The sequence below is a fragment of the Oncorhynchus kisutch genome, linkage group LG16 (genome assembly GCF_002021735.2).
Source record: "Oncorhynchus kisutch isolate 150728-3 linkage group LG16, Okis_V2, whole genome shotgun sequence".
Lineage (NCBI taxonomy): Eukaryota > Metazoa > Chordata > Actinopteri > Salmoniformes > Salmonidae > Oncorhynchus > Oncorhynchus kisutch.
In genome coordinates this window covers 33,640,964-33,656,484 of record NC_034189.2, presented here as the reverse complement: position 1 = coordinate 33,656,484, position 15,521 = coordinate 33,640,964, and the positions used below count along the sequence as shown (strand labels likewise).

At 39.5% G+C, this 15,521-nt stretch overlaps 1 protein-coding gene across 2 annotated transcripts in view; it reads left to right on the top strand.

The window, feature by feature from the left end:
* LOC109906631 (sodium/potassium/calcium exchanger 2-like) overlaps positions 1-15,521 on the top strand; it is a 182,428-nt gene that overhangs the window by 148,495 nt on the left and 18,412 nt on the right. For both annotated transcript variants that reach the window (XM_031792247.1, XM_031792246.1), the window contains 2 exons: positions 13,527-13,661; positions 13,997-14,086. In XM_031792247.1, coding sequence (XP_031648107.1) covers positions 13,527-13,661; positions 13,997-14,086 — 225 coding nt within the window. The remainder of the gene's footprint in view (positions 1-13,526; positions 13,662-13,996; positions 14,087-15,521) is intronic.

Sequence of the window (15,521 nt, the reverse complement as noted above, 5' to 3'; positions counted from 1 at the left end):
TCGGAAGTTTACATACACTTAGGTTGGAGTCATTAAAACTAGTTTTTCAATCACTCCACAAATGTATTTTAACGAACTATAGTTTTGGCAAGTTGGTTAGAACAACTACTTTGTGCAAGTCATTTTTCCAAAAATTGTTTACAGGCTTATTATTTCACTTATAGTTCACTGTATCACAATTCCAGTGGGTCAGAAGTTTGCATACACTAAGTTCACTGTGCCTTTAAATAGCTTGGAAAATTCCAGAAAACTATGTCATGGCTTTAGAAGCGTCTGATAGGCTAATTGATGTAATTTGAGTCAATTGAAGGTGTACCTGTTCATATATTTCAAGGCCTATCTTCAAACTCAGTGGCTCTTTGCTTGACATCATGGGAAAGTAAAAAGAAATCAGCTAAGATTTTTTTTAAACCTCCACAAGTCTGGTTCATCCAGCAATTTCCATACACCTAAAGGTACCACGTTCATCTGTACAAACAATAGTACGCAAGTATAAACACCATGGGACCACGCAGCCGTCATACCGCTCAGGAAGGAGACGCGTTCTGTCTCCTAGAGATGAACATACTTTGGTGCGGAAAGCGCGAATCAATCCCAGAACAACAGCAAAGGACCTTGTGAAGATGCTTGAGGAAACAGGTACAAAAGTATCTATATCCACAGTAAAACGAGTCCTATATCGACATAACCTGAAAGGCCGCTCAGCAAGGAAGAAGCTAGTCTACGGTTTGCAACTGCACATGGGGACAAAGATTGTACTTTTTGGAGAAATGTCCTCTGGTCTGATGAAACAAAAATAGAACTGTTTGGCCATAATGACCATCGTTATGTTTGGAGGAAAAAGGAGGAGGCTTGCAAGCTGAAGAACAACATTCCAACCGTGAAGCACGTGGGTGGCAGCATCCTGTTGTGGGGGTGCTTTGCTACAGGAGGGACTGGTGCACTTCACAAAATAGATGGCATCATGAAATTATGTGGATATATTGAAGCAACATCTCAAGACATCAGTCAGGAAGTTAAAACTTCTTCCAAATGGACAATGACCCCAAGCATACTTCCAAAGTTGTGGCAAAATGGCTTAAGGATAACAAAGTCAAGGTATTGGAGTGGCCATCACAAAGCCCTGACCTCAACCCTTTAGAAAATGTGTGGGCAGAACTGAAAAAGCGTTGTGCGAGCAAGGAGGCCAACAAACCTGACTCAGTTACATCAGCCCTGCCAAGAGGAATGGGCCAATATTCACCCAACTTATTGTGGGAAGCTTGTGGAGGCTACCCGAAACGTTTGACCCAAGTTAAACAATTTAAAGGCAATGCTACCAAATACTAATTGAGTGTATGTAATTTTCTGACCCACTGGGAATGTGATGAAAGAAATAAAAGCTGAAATAAATCTCTCTCTCTACTATTATTCTGACATTTCACATTCTTAAAATAAAGTGGTGATCCTAACTGACCTAAGACAGGGATTTCTTACTAGTATTAAATGTCAGGAATTGTGAAAAACGGAGTTTAAATGTCTTTGACTGAGGTGTATGTGAACTTCCGACTTCAACTCTACTAAGCATCAAACTTCATAACTCCCTGCCAGCCTCTTGTGCACATAGTTACTAAGGTACTAGTCAGATGCTGTAGAACCTCAAAGATACGAACCATAAAGTTACGGAATAATGAACCTGCACATTTATTAAATGCAAAAAAACAGAATTACTGTGGTTTAGAGACAAACGTAAATGTGGCTTTAATATGCTTAGAACTCCTCAGAAATGTAAAGCACTGTATGCAGATGCATGGTTAGGAAATATGTGAATACACAATTTATATTACAGACACAAAATGTGTATTATAGATGCGAACAATAGTCGTCAAATAATTAAAGTGAGTTTTCGCCTCGTAAATTCTCCGTCAATACTTCATATTACGGAACGAATTTTGGCACACCAATTGAGAACTTAGTTCCCTAAATGGTCAGCAGATGACACCGCAATCTGCTTGCTAGTTTTCTTGCTGGAAGGGTGGATAGAAATGTAGCATTCTCCTATAGGAATTCTCTAAGAAGACATTTAAGAAATGCTACTAATTTATAAACAGTTACACTTGAATGATAGACAAAGATTACATGTCAAAAGTGCTTTCCGTTTGAGTATTTGAGAAAGGTGTTGTTTCCTCTATCTTTTACTGCAAATCATGAAGGAAAACTAACTAATTACACAGGGGCTAACAGGCTAATATTACATTTTTGTTGAAGTAGAAAAAGGAAACTATAGACAGAATTAGGATTACAGATCATCCATATCATTTAAAGTTAGAATGCAGCATGTATTGATTGGATATCTATTCAACCTATATCAGGGGCTGTGATGAATCGAAGCTACCTCGTTCTCCTGTCATTACTAGCTACTTGGCACAGTTGCCTTGCAGACAGTATTTAGCTAGTGGCAAAAGTTATTAGCTAGTTAGCTAGATAACACGTATCTTAAACCAGATAGCCGGCATGCTTTTAAATTGTATATGTTTCTGCTTACATTGTAGCTAGATAACATTAGCCAGCTAACTATTAGCTATGCAGGCTGCGGAGTAAATAACGTCCTGTCCGAGTGAACAACGACAAGTATAACGTTAGCAATAACATTACCTAGGATACGAAGAAAATAAATAAAAAACAGCCGCAGCTATGGCACAAGTTAGGTAACTAGCTAACTCCGTATATCCAAGGTTGAAACCCAACATACATTCAGTTATTATCTCAGCCATATTCAAAATTGAGGCTGATGAAATAGAAATCGCAACCCAACCTGTCTATTGTAGCTAGCTACATTAGCTAGCCAATTTAATCAAATCAATGCTTGTCTAAAGTTACATAGCTAGCTACAATAGCATAATGTGGCATTGAATCCTCCGACAGTTTGAGCAAACACACATAGGAGAATGTTAAAGGTATGTCCATATTCCCTTGATCGTTAGTATTAGCTTCTCCTGGCCATATCTCCAATATTATTTGGACAGTTTCATCACAAAATCGTATATAGGAAGGTGTCCAGCAATATCCGAGATGGCTGTGGACTTTTGTTGCATCTAACAGCATATCCTCAGTTTTCTGCCTGGCAATTGTGTAATTCAAATAACATATTGAAATGCAAGAGGCATGTGATGACCAGTTACATGAAGTATAACAATATAAAACATGACAATCTTTCAGTCAAGTCTTTATTACAACATTCTTGTAATTGAGTCATCAGCACAATCCATATTAACCTAGCTAGTGGAACTTCTTAATTACTTACATAGAGCATAATAAGAATAAGAAACAAAAAATATTATTCACTTTATTTAATGACTTTGAATGACTTTGTGAAATGTGTAAGCTGCAAGATGTCTGTGTTGTCATCCTTCTCAGTCCCCTAGTGGAGTGGGGCAATTCACAATCACCAGAGAGGGCTATAATAGAGAGAGGTTTAAAAAGAGAGGGGTCGCCTTGGACTAGGTGGAGCTTCAGATCTCCTGCAGAACCCTCTTTTAGGTTATCGCTCAAACTCCAGCTGTAACTTTCCTGATTCAGCTTATGAACCAATGCATCTTTCCTACAACGGACGAAGATGTAACATGCATTTCCCAAAATATTGCAGAGAGAACTGATAGGATCTATAAAAAAAAGGCACCACTGCTCTCGGAACAGCTTACCTTAATATTATAATTATTCCACAATACTGACGACGGATCAACTCCTGGAAAGACATGATCCCCTATGACTGCAAATATTGAGGCGGCTTGTTCTAATGCTTACCTATAATAATATACTAACTCAAGATTTAGTACATCATTGTGCATATGTTGTTAAACATTAAATATACTGAGGCAAAAATTACAGACAGTAGCCTACAATTAGCAACAACATTTAGATTATTAGATTTTAGATTATTTCAATATTATTGAATTATATAGGCCTGTAGCCTATACTGTAGGCTATTTGTCTTTTAATGCACTCATCTCTGTTTTCATTTGAAGCATATTTTTATCCTTTGCTTGTTTGTAACAACTGTAAAGACATTGGCAACTTTGTATTTGTAATCTACTTCGTTGTGAAGATCGGTGGTCACAGAGAGACATATAAACATATTGATTCTATTTTTAGTGGTCTTCCATGTATAAAGTGATGGGGTAGGGAAGAAAACGCATCTAACGATTCACTTAGCTGTTCTACGAGTGGTCTGAGACAGTCGGTAAATAACGATTGTTTTCAAATGCAACTTTAGAAAAAATGGTTTTGGGAAACAGCTCAGAGATTTAACGATGCTGCTAAGAAGGTTCTAACAAAGAACTTCAATGCTTTGGGGAAACCGTACCCAGCTAATTATTAGAATCAGGAGCACTGGATCAAGGTCGGAGCTTAAACCTACAAGACACTAGCTCTCCAGGAACAGGGTTGGAGAGCCCTGCATCAGATACAAGTAATGCTGAATGACTGTTGATGGAATCTGGATCTGGTCATCCTCATTGTGGTAGGTAGACTGTCACCATGATGAAAAATATTGAAAAATATTAATAATTGCTTGTGGTAAGCAAATAATGCAACAGGCATTCGTTGTAGTATGGTCAATGTGTTCACAGAGTGGGATCATGTCTACATAGGGTGGCGGGATGCAAATAGTCTAGACCATGAGCTGTGTAAATTTGGATCTGTGCATTTTCAGACAAGGTGTGTATGTACCTGGCTGGAGGTGAGGACTCGGACCTTGACAGAAATCTGTAGTCACTCTCACTGACTCACTTGCGACTTGTCTCTGACAATGTAGCTACATCAAACGATTATTATTAATCACACATTTAATTAACTACAGATTTTCACATAGCAAGCTAGCTCGGTTTAATTTACAGTTGCAGAACTCAGCAGGGCGAGAATCCCTTGATTGATGTTGGACGAGGCTTTACGTTTCACGGGTAAGTTACCTAATGAGCTGATTAGCTAGCAAGCTAAATTATTTCCCAATCATAATTTAGGTCACGCAGGATATTAACTCTGATTTAGTAATCTTCAGATCCACAGGCGGTAACACTATGAAGCCTGTTCTTAAAACAATGATTTCGACAGATAATTTAAATAGATTGTCTGGAGCGTTAGATAAATCAAACCTCCTCTCTGCATCTTTTTTTTATCTGGCCCGTCATGTCATCGGGCGAAAAACAGTGGGAAGGAAGAAAAAGTGTTGTTATCAAAAGCAATCACTTGTTCATGTGAAACACTGAATTTATTTGTCACATGCGCCGAATACAACCTTTACAGTGAAATGCTTACTTACAAGCCCTTAACCAACAATGCAGTTTTAAGAAAATACAAAAAAGTAGTATTCTGGGTAGCCATTTGATTAGATGTTCAGGAGTCTTATGACTTGGGGGTAGAAGTTATTTAGGAGAATTTTGGACCTGGACTTGGCGCTCCGTTAGCGCTTGCCATGCGGTAGCAGAGAGAACAGTCTATGGTGGCTAAAGTCTTTGACAATTTTTAAGGCCTTCCTCTGACACCGCCTGGTATAGAAGTCCTGGATGGCAGGAAGCTTGGCCCCGGTGATGTACTGGGCCGTACGCACTACCATCTGTAGTGCCTTGTGGTCGGAGGCTGAGCAGTTGTCATACCAGGCAGTGATACAACCTGTCAGGAGGCTCTCAATGGTGCAGCTGTAAAAAACCTTTGAGGATCTGAGGACCCATGCCAAATCTTTTCAGTCTCCTGAGGGGGAATAGGTTTTGTTTTGTCATGCCCTCTTCACGACTGTCTTGGTGTGCTTGGACCATGTTAGTTTGTTGGTGATGTGGCCGATGGCATGTTGTGTTAGCTAATCCAAGTTCATCATTTTAAAAGGCTAATTGATCATTAGAAAACCCTTTTGCAATTATGTTAGCACAGCTGAAAACTGTTGTTCTGATTAAAGAAACAATAAAACTGGCCTTCTTTAGACTAGTTGAGTATCTGGAGCATCAGCATTTTAAGGCTATTCCATGCGAGAAATTGTCAAGAAACTTAAGATCTCGTACAACGCTGTGTCCTACTCCCTTCACAGAACAGCGCAAACTGGCACTAACCAGAATAGAAAGAGGAGTGGGAGGCCCCGGTGCACAACTGAGCAAGAGGACAAGTACATTAGAAGTGTCTAGTTTGAGAAACAGATGCCTCACAAGTCCTCAACTGGCATCTTCATTGAATAGTACCCGCAAAACACCAGTCTCAACGTCAACAGTGAAGAGGTGACTCCGGGATACTGTGTCCAGTGACTGTGTTCTTTTGCCCATCTTAATCTTTTATTTTTATTTTCCAGCCTCAGATGAGACTTTTTCTTTGCAAGCACAGCACTTACACATTATGACTGATGATTGGGTGAGAGAAATTGATGATGAAAAGATTGTGGGGTCTGTTTTGTTAGACTTCAGTGCGGCGTTTGACATTATCGATCATAGTCTGCTGCTGGAAAAACATATGTGTTATGGCTTTAAACCCCCTGCTATATTATGGATAAAGAGTTAACTGTCTAACAGGACATAGAAGGTGTTATTTATTGGAAGCCTCTCCAACATAATCCAAGGCAGCAGCTACTCTTCCAGTTATACCATTTTTAAAACCTTACAATACAAAACTGTAGGACCTGCCTGTAGGACCTGCCATGTTGATAGTGCTGTTTAGAAGGCAGACCAGCGCATTATTATGGACAGACTTCTCCCCATCTTAGCTACTGTTGTATCAATATGTTTTGACCATGACAGTTTACAGTCCAAGGTTACGCCAAGCAGTTTAGTCACCTCAACATGCTAAATTTAGAAGTTATTCATTATTCATGAATGGGGATCCATGATAAATACAAATACAAACCTCAGCTTGAATACCACCACCATGTAAGCAGCTGTGTTGTTGCCAAGCAAAAGACTCAGTATTAGAACTCTGCACTTCGGGAAAAAAATATGTTAGCATTGTCAGAAATGCTAGAAAAAGGTAGCACATTGTTGGTTCTTAATGGACAGAAATGAGCACGTGAGAGCGAATAATTATATATTTAATCAAAACGGTTGACCCTAGAAACTTTTTCAGCCCGAAAGGTGGCAAATCTAATGGCCCCTTTTTATGTACGCTGTAGTCTTGTTCTTATCCGACGCCTAGATATTGAGCTACTTCTGACCAATAATTGTTTAATTTTTTCCCCCTATGCTGTTTAAAATCCAGTATGTGGTTCTCGGTAAGGAACGGACAGCTCATGACAAGAAGCAGGGAGTGTGTTTTATACCTCCAGTCCAGTTGATTTGCAAATTTTCATCAATATTGGTGTCATATTGGCTTAGGTATAATGTTAAGGAGATTTTAATTTGAACTGTGGGGATGATAATGTGGGGACGATAATGGATGAATGTCTTTGAGATAAAGAATCCCACACTGGGAGCTGTACTTCAGCATAGTGAGAAGAGAAGTTCTGTGGGATTGATGCAAAGGTGGAAATGACCTCAGCATGGGTCATTATTGTTGGTAATCTCCCAGCATGCCTGTGGGTGCAATTATACCCCTCTCTCTCCCGCTGCCCACCACCTCAGGATGCGTGAAACTCAAACACACTCACAACAGTAGCACCGGGACGAGCAAGGAGACTTTCCTTGCTTCACTATGCCGTGCCAGGTAGGCAGATGGCACAGCATGCTACCAGAGTGATCAGGCGCTCACTCAAAGTGACAAAGAGGAAGGGAAACAGCTGGCAAGACCAGAATAAATGGCATTATGACCCATCCCATGGTGAATCCATCCTGTACATCAAGGACAATTTGGTGTATTCAAGCAGAGCCAATGAACCTCAGTTGCACTTATTTTTTTAAATGCTGTAAATATCTAACAATCACCCATCAAGATGTAATACCCTTTCATTCTTATTCCATTTCTTCTTCTTCTTCTTATATATATATATTTTATATTAAAACATACAATCTACTTGCAGTGAAGCCTCTCAACATCTACATCACATTCAGTTATCTAACAGACTCCCATCCAGAGCGACCCACAGAAGCAACCACGGTCATCGCCCTGCTCAAGGGCTCGTCGACAGATCTCCCACAATGTCAATAAAGGGGACTCAAACCAGCAATTGGTCCCTCCACAGTTCCCCAAGAGCTGCCCCTCAACCACCCAAGACCCCCCCCCCCCTGAGTGAAATAAAACAATTCTGTTCCCCACCCCCAAGACCCCTGTCCCCAAATCCCCATCCCCCAAAGCGCCAACAATCAACAAAATGAACACAATTTAAAAAAAAGAAAGACAGGCAAGGAAAACAAAAAAACAAAAGACATCAAGGACAACAAAAATCATAACAGCAAGGCCAACTGAAGATGTTTGAGTGCATGTATGGCATTATTTACATGTGTGTGTCCCAGTGTATGTGCACGTGTATACATTTGAATGAGAGTGTGTTTTTGCATGTGTACAAACACCTAAACTGCATCAGCCTCAGGCAAACAGGCATTAGCTGTAACAACACTGCCCCTCAGTGTCATTCAAACTTACTTGTTATTTTTTTACCTTTTTTTCTTCTTTTATCTTTGATCCTTGCCCAGCAACTGTTATAACTCTTGTTTCTACAAACGTTTACCAAAACATAGATACCAAAGTTAGATATCATACCTCCAAAATCTTTAACAAATTGAGCTGTATTACTCACAAAGGATATGTCATGTTTTTGTTTAGATTGGGATTCATTCTTAATGAATCTTAAAGGGAAAATCTACAATTGGTACATCCATTTTAGACTTTTAAATTCATTATACATACCCATTGATTCTTGAAGAATTTGACTTATAAATGCATTTTGAGCTTAGTTTTTTGTATTTGTATTTATTAGGGATCCCCATTAGCTACTGCCTCTTCTTGGGGTCCAAACACATTAAGGCACTTACATCACACATAAAACAAAAGGTAAAACATTACATCATATAACATTATTACACCACTAAATAATGTATCTACAATACAATGTATAATACCACCATACAGCAATATTCCAATGTGTCTGTGTCTGTACCTGTGTGTGTGTCACTTCACACTCTCCGCTATTCCATAAGGTGTATTTTGTGTTTTTTCAAATCTGATTCTACTGCTTGCATCGGTTACCTGATGTGGAATAGAGTTCCATGTAGTCATGGCTCTATGTAGTATTGTGCGCCTCCCATAGTCTGTTCCGGACTTGGGGATTGTGAAGAGACCTCTGGTGGTATGTCTTGTGGGGTATGGATGGGTGTCATTTTGATCTCATCGATGGTCAGTCCTTCCATCCATATCTCTGTCTATGAATTTGAGAGTAGTTACATTTCTCCAGACCCATCCCGCAGCTGTTTACCAAAATGGTTCACACTTTGCTGTTGTTTGAATGGCATATTACCCTGTCAAATGAACTGTATTACTCACAAAGGATATGTCATGTTTTTGTTAACATTGGGTTTAATTATTGATTAATCTTAAAAGGGCAATCTACATATTGGACATATTTAAAGTTGTTAAGCAAAATCAGCTTCACTTCGGATCTTATAATCATCTACAGATATCTTTGCCATCACTGGAAAAACATTACTCGTCCTTCCCCATTCCACAACCCACCAGTCACACTGAAATATGCTCTGGGTAACAAAAGGGATCCCCTTGATTTTCAGCTATTTTTTTATAGTCTTTTTCACACAGGCTTGCCAGTGCTTTGAAATAGATCTTACTGGTTGTTGTCCTCTAAACGTCGATACATTTTTGTATCTACCTAGTTTCTTTTTAAAGTAATTTTTTTGTTTTGAACTCTCTATTATTACGCATTGGGAATGTAGGACAGTCTTAGAATAAACTACGGAAGGAAGCTGGTGAAATTGAGCCTGGTTGGTAATATGGCCATGCACATCGATCAATTCAGCTGCACCCCATCAGTTTTATGATCTATTGATCTATGATCTATTGCTAATAATAGTCATCACCTCAACCCTCATCACTCATACTGTTGCTCAGATTAATAAAATCTATGGGCTCACTATTGTTTGCTCTAAAAAGAGAGGAAATGTTACCTTCAGCAAACAATTTTCACAAATTCAAACTTTGAGGTGCACGAATATAATATAAACGAGTTGATGGTTTCAACAAATTATTTCTACATGTTTCTAATTCACCACCTGAGAAAGTACACACCCCCTGACTTGTTTTTTAAATTTTGTTGTGTTACAGCCTGAATTTAAAAAACATTTTTCTTGAGATTTTCTGTCACTGGCCGACACACAATACCCCATAATTACAAATGAAAAGCTGAAATGTCTGAAGTCAATAAGTATTCAACCCCTTTGTTATGGCAAGCCTAAATACGTTCAGGAATAAAAATGTGCTTAATAAGTCACATAATAAGTTGCATGGACTCACTCTGTGTGCAATAACAGTGTTAAATATGATTTTTGAGTGACTACTTCATCTCTGTACCCCACACATTCAATTATCTGTAAGGTCCCTCAGTTGAGCAGTGAATTTCAATCACAGATTCAACCACAAGGACCAGGTATGTTTTCCAATGCCTCGCAAAGAAGGTAGACAGGTAAAAAAAAAGCAGACATTGAATACCCCTTTGAGCATGGTGAAGTTATTAATTACACTTTGGATGGGGTATCAATACACCCAGTCACTACAAAGATACAGGCGTCCTTCCTAACCGGAGAGTTGCCGGAGAGGAAGAAAACCGCTCAGGGATTTCACCATCAAGCCAATGGTGACTTTAAAACAATTACTGTGATAGGAGAAAACTGAGGATGGATCATCAACATTGTAGTTACTCCACAATACTAACCTTATTGACAGAGTGAAAACAAGGAAGGCTGTACAGAATACAATATTCCAAAACATGCATCCTGTTTGCAATAAGGCAGTAAAGTAAAACTTTCAAAAATGTGGCAAAGAAATGAACTTCATGTCCTGAATACAAAGCGTTATGTTTGGGGCAAACACAACACATCACTGAGTACCACTCTGACCAGAAATAACCCTGAAGGAGCTGCAAAGCTCCACAACGGAGATTGGAGTATCTGTCCATAGGACCACTTTAAGCCGTACACTCCACAGAGCTGGGCTTTATGGAAGAGTGGCCAGATTAAAAGCCATTGCTTTAAGAAAAAAATATGCAAACACGTTTGGTGTTCGCCAAAAGGCATGTGGGAGACTCCCCAAACATATGGAAGAAGGTACTCTGGTCAGATGAGAATAAAATGATGCTTTTTGGCCATCTATGTCTGGCGCAAACCCAGCACCTCTCATCACCCCGAGAGCACCATGTTTTTCATTGGCAGGGACTTTGAAACTGGTCAGAATTAAAGGAATGATGGATGGTGCTTAATACAGGGAAAGTCTTGAGGGAAATCTGTTTCAGTCTTCCAGAAATTTGAGACTGGGACGGAGGTTCACCTTCCAGCAGGACAATGACCCTAAGCATACTGCTAAAGCAACACTTGAGTGGTTTAACGTGAACCATTTAAATGTCTTGGAATGGCCTAAGTCAAAGCCCAGACCTCAATCCAATTTAGAATCTGTGGTATGATTTAAAGATAGCTGTACACCAGCGGAACCCATCCAATTTGAAGGACCTGGAGCAGTTTAGCCTTGAAGAATGGGCAAAAATCCCAGTGACTAGATGTGCCAAGCTTATAAAGATATACCCCAAGAGACTTGCAGCTGTAATTGCTGCAAAAGGTGACTCTACTAAGTATTGACTTGGGGGGGGGGGGGGTGAATAGTTATGCACGCTGTTTTTTTTGCCTTATTTCTTGTTTGTTTCACAATAGAAAATGTTTTTTATCTTTAAAGTGGTCGGTATGTTGTGTAAATCAAATTATATAACCCCCCCAAAATCCATTTAAATTTCAGGTTGAACGGCAGCAAAATAGGAAAACTGCCAAGGGGGTGAATACTTTCGCAGGCCACTGTATGCAAATGTGTTATTTCTGTATTTAATTTTCAGTATATTCATAACATTTCTAAAAACATGTTTTCATGTTATCATTATGGGTTATTGTCTGTAGATGGGTGAGATTTTTGTTGCTTTAATCCATTTTGAATTCAGGTTGTAACACAACAAAATATGGAATAATTCAAGGAGTATGAATACTTTTTGAAGGTAATGTAGATCTGTGTTTCTCCTCCTACCTCTCTAATAGGAAGCAATACATCAATATTGGATAGTCCAGGTCTGAGGAGTCTGCAGTCACAGGGGTCAGTGTTGAGCCCTATCCTGTTTTTAATTTACATGCTCCCTCTCGGCCAAATCCTCAGAGATTATAACATCAACTTCACCTGCTACGCTGACTATACCCAGATTTATATTAACACTAAACCGGACATTCAGCAGCTAGCAAAACTCAGCAGCTGCATAGAAGACATCAGGGCATGGATGAAAGAGAACTTCCTCCAGTTGAACAGTAACAACACTTAGGCTGTGCTTATTGGGACACCCAAGCAGGTCATCAGTGGTGGAAACATCTAACCTACAATCAACGCCCAAGTCTTCCACCTGTTCTCTGTCATCTCCAACCTGGGAGTCAAGTTGGATCCTTCTCTGTCCTTCGATGCCCACATAAAACAAATATGTAAAACGTAATTTTTCCATCTTAAAAACATGACTAGATGTTGTCAAGATCTTTGCAGATAAGCCAAAAATACCAAATGCCATTGCGCAGGTTCTTAAGCTTGTTCCTCATGTTTTAGCTAGAGCAAATCATGCCTTTGATGGTGTGATTGATACCACTCTTTGACACAATAATGCAATATATCAGGTTACTGATGGATGGGTTTGGGTTTGGATTTTGTCAAGAATAGGCCTGCTTGGATTAATGTCATGCAGTGAGCCACTGCCTACTTCCATGTCACCTACACAGCGATGCAGACTCTTATCTTCCGAAGTTGAGGTCTCTCACCTGTTTGGTATTCAGATGACCACACTGAGGGTCCAGCAGTCCAGACATGTCATAGTACCTGATAAGTAGAGTGTCGGACTCCTCCAGGCTTGGAGCAATCTTCCCAATCTCTGTCATCAATCACCACTCTCTTAAGGTCACTGAGAGTGAGGGCATGCTGACCAACTCTATCATCAATTCCTAAGGCCTAGTTGTCAATGTTATTTATCATCAAAATCGTCATAATAATATTTTCGCACCAGAAAATATTTTTGCTTATTGAATAGAGTTCAAGTGGTGATTAAATAAATCACAAGAGCCTTTGTTTCAATCACAGTCCAGGTGCCCATGGATGTGCCTGACTTGACTCCCTGAACATTTTGTAAAACATATTGTAGAGCTTCAAGATGGCTGACCCTTACTGCAACACATGACCCATTGAAATTATTTTTGAGCACAGATTTCTCCAAACCAATGTATCCATTCTGCGAGTTTCTCTTTTCTTTGAAGCTATCACATTATTTCCATTCACCTGCAACAAGAACTCAGATGTGCTAGTGATTTTTGAATTTTGAAACTGTATCCATACTGAAAGCTCTCTCTTCTTAGGCTGAGGATGAGGAGGATGAGGACCAGCCTCTGAGCCTGTCCTGGCCAGACACCATGCGCAAGCGTTTCACCTACCTCTTAATCATGCCCATCATCTTCCCTCTGTGGCTAACACTGCCCGATGTCAGGAAACCAGTAAGTGCTTCTCGTCCATTTCTATCTCTTACTGTTCCAGTTTGTCAGATAGAGAATTAGGTGTCCCAAATGGCACCATATTCCCTATGTAGTGCACTACACCCTATGGGCCTTGGTCAAAGCTAGTATAGGGAATAGGGTGCCATTTGTGACACATGATAGAGAGAAAAACTCATGTTTGATATGAACTGTATCTGTTTACTTATTTTTCTATAACTGGTAATTGTGTGATGTGTTATTTGCTGTAGATACCTGTATACCATAGTATTGAGGCTTCATTTCTGTAATTTCCATCTTTATAGTAACTATATATTTTTCCTCCTTTTGTCTAACAGACTGCAAAGAAGTTCTTTCCCATCTCATTTCTGGGCTCTATCTGTTGGATTGCTGGATTCTCCTACTTAATGGTGTGGTGGGCTCATCAGGTACGTGGGGAACAGTGGAGGCTAAAATAATTGAACCGTTTTTCACACTACTGAGCCTTACCGAACCAAGCCAAACCAAGCTGTAATAAGCTGATCTGGTTATTCATAGGGCTGTGGCAGGTATAACATTTTGTCAGCCCGTGATTGTCAAGCAAATAACTGCCGGTCTCACGGTAATTGACTGTTAATTAATATAAACAAGTTTAGCATCTCCTGGCTTCCACACATAGCCTACAAGCCACTGATGCAGAACTTTGTAACTTCTACAATATAAAAAAGTTGTAAAAATCAATTTAATATGGCCTACACCTTCACATTAAATCCATGATTTATTTTAGACAGTTCTAAAGAACCAGCTTTCCTCATGTTAGGCCCTGATATGGCTATGCCATACAGTTGTGAACTACGCTAGTTAATTTAGCTGACAGGATTTGCTTAGAATTAGGAGGTATTAAAGTATGAAGAATACAATTGAACATGGCTTAATAAAATAGAAAGGATATTTTCTCCAAATGATTTCAAAGGAAGTGAGCACCTTCGGCTTTTCCTGTGTTGAGCGGTTAACAAAGAAACTGGTCCCACTATATGCTTAATTTAGAGCTATTTATGGAACTTTAGTTTTGTTTGGATTTTGTATCAATTCTAAGGCTGCATGATGGGAGGTGATTTGAATGATGATTTGAAAAAAAATTGCATGAAAGGCATGAGCTCTAATTTGGTTCTTGTGCAAGCTGCACACACTTCGTCATTCTCTCATTCACAATTTAACAAGCACTTGATAATATTCACCAGACCTTATTAGCCAATGCCCGTCAAGTGATTGGGTCCTTGTCACAGGCATTACAGCTAAAAAGTAGGCTACAAGTAAATGAAGACAGACACATTGGGGACAAAACTGCGCGCGTTCCTTTTATTGAATTCCGAGGCAAATATTAAACTGTCAACGTTTAGCCTACTTTTCGTCAGCCAGCAAGTTATCCTGCCTCTTGTCCATCCTTAAAGGGTTCTCCTAATCCTGTTCGAGTGGGCGGATTTCCTCACCTTTCTCGCCAGCCATGATTTTGGGCAGCTCCATGGTAAGAAATGTCACTGTTCCTGGTGCAAAAACACTGCTGTCCTGGAGCTCCAGTAAATTATATTACTAAACTGCTCCAGAATGTTCTACGCCAGGATATGGAAATCAATTCTATTGTAGTCCATGTGTGTTTTAATGATATGTGACTAACCACCTGGATTTGGTCTTATGTAGCAAAATTAGAAATTGTGTTTCTGACATTGGATAAAAGTAGAGACTCAGAGCAACATAATGGTATATCATAAACTAAATTTTTGAGGAACAATGGGAAAGTAATTTTGTTTTGAATGTTGATAAACTTGTAAACCCACGTTTGAGAAAATGGCCTTTGAATGTTTTGGTATCTAATGAAGAGCTCTT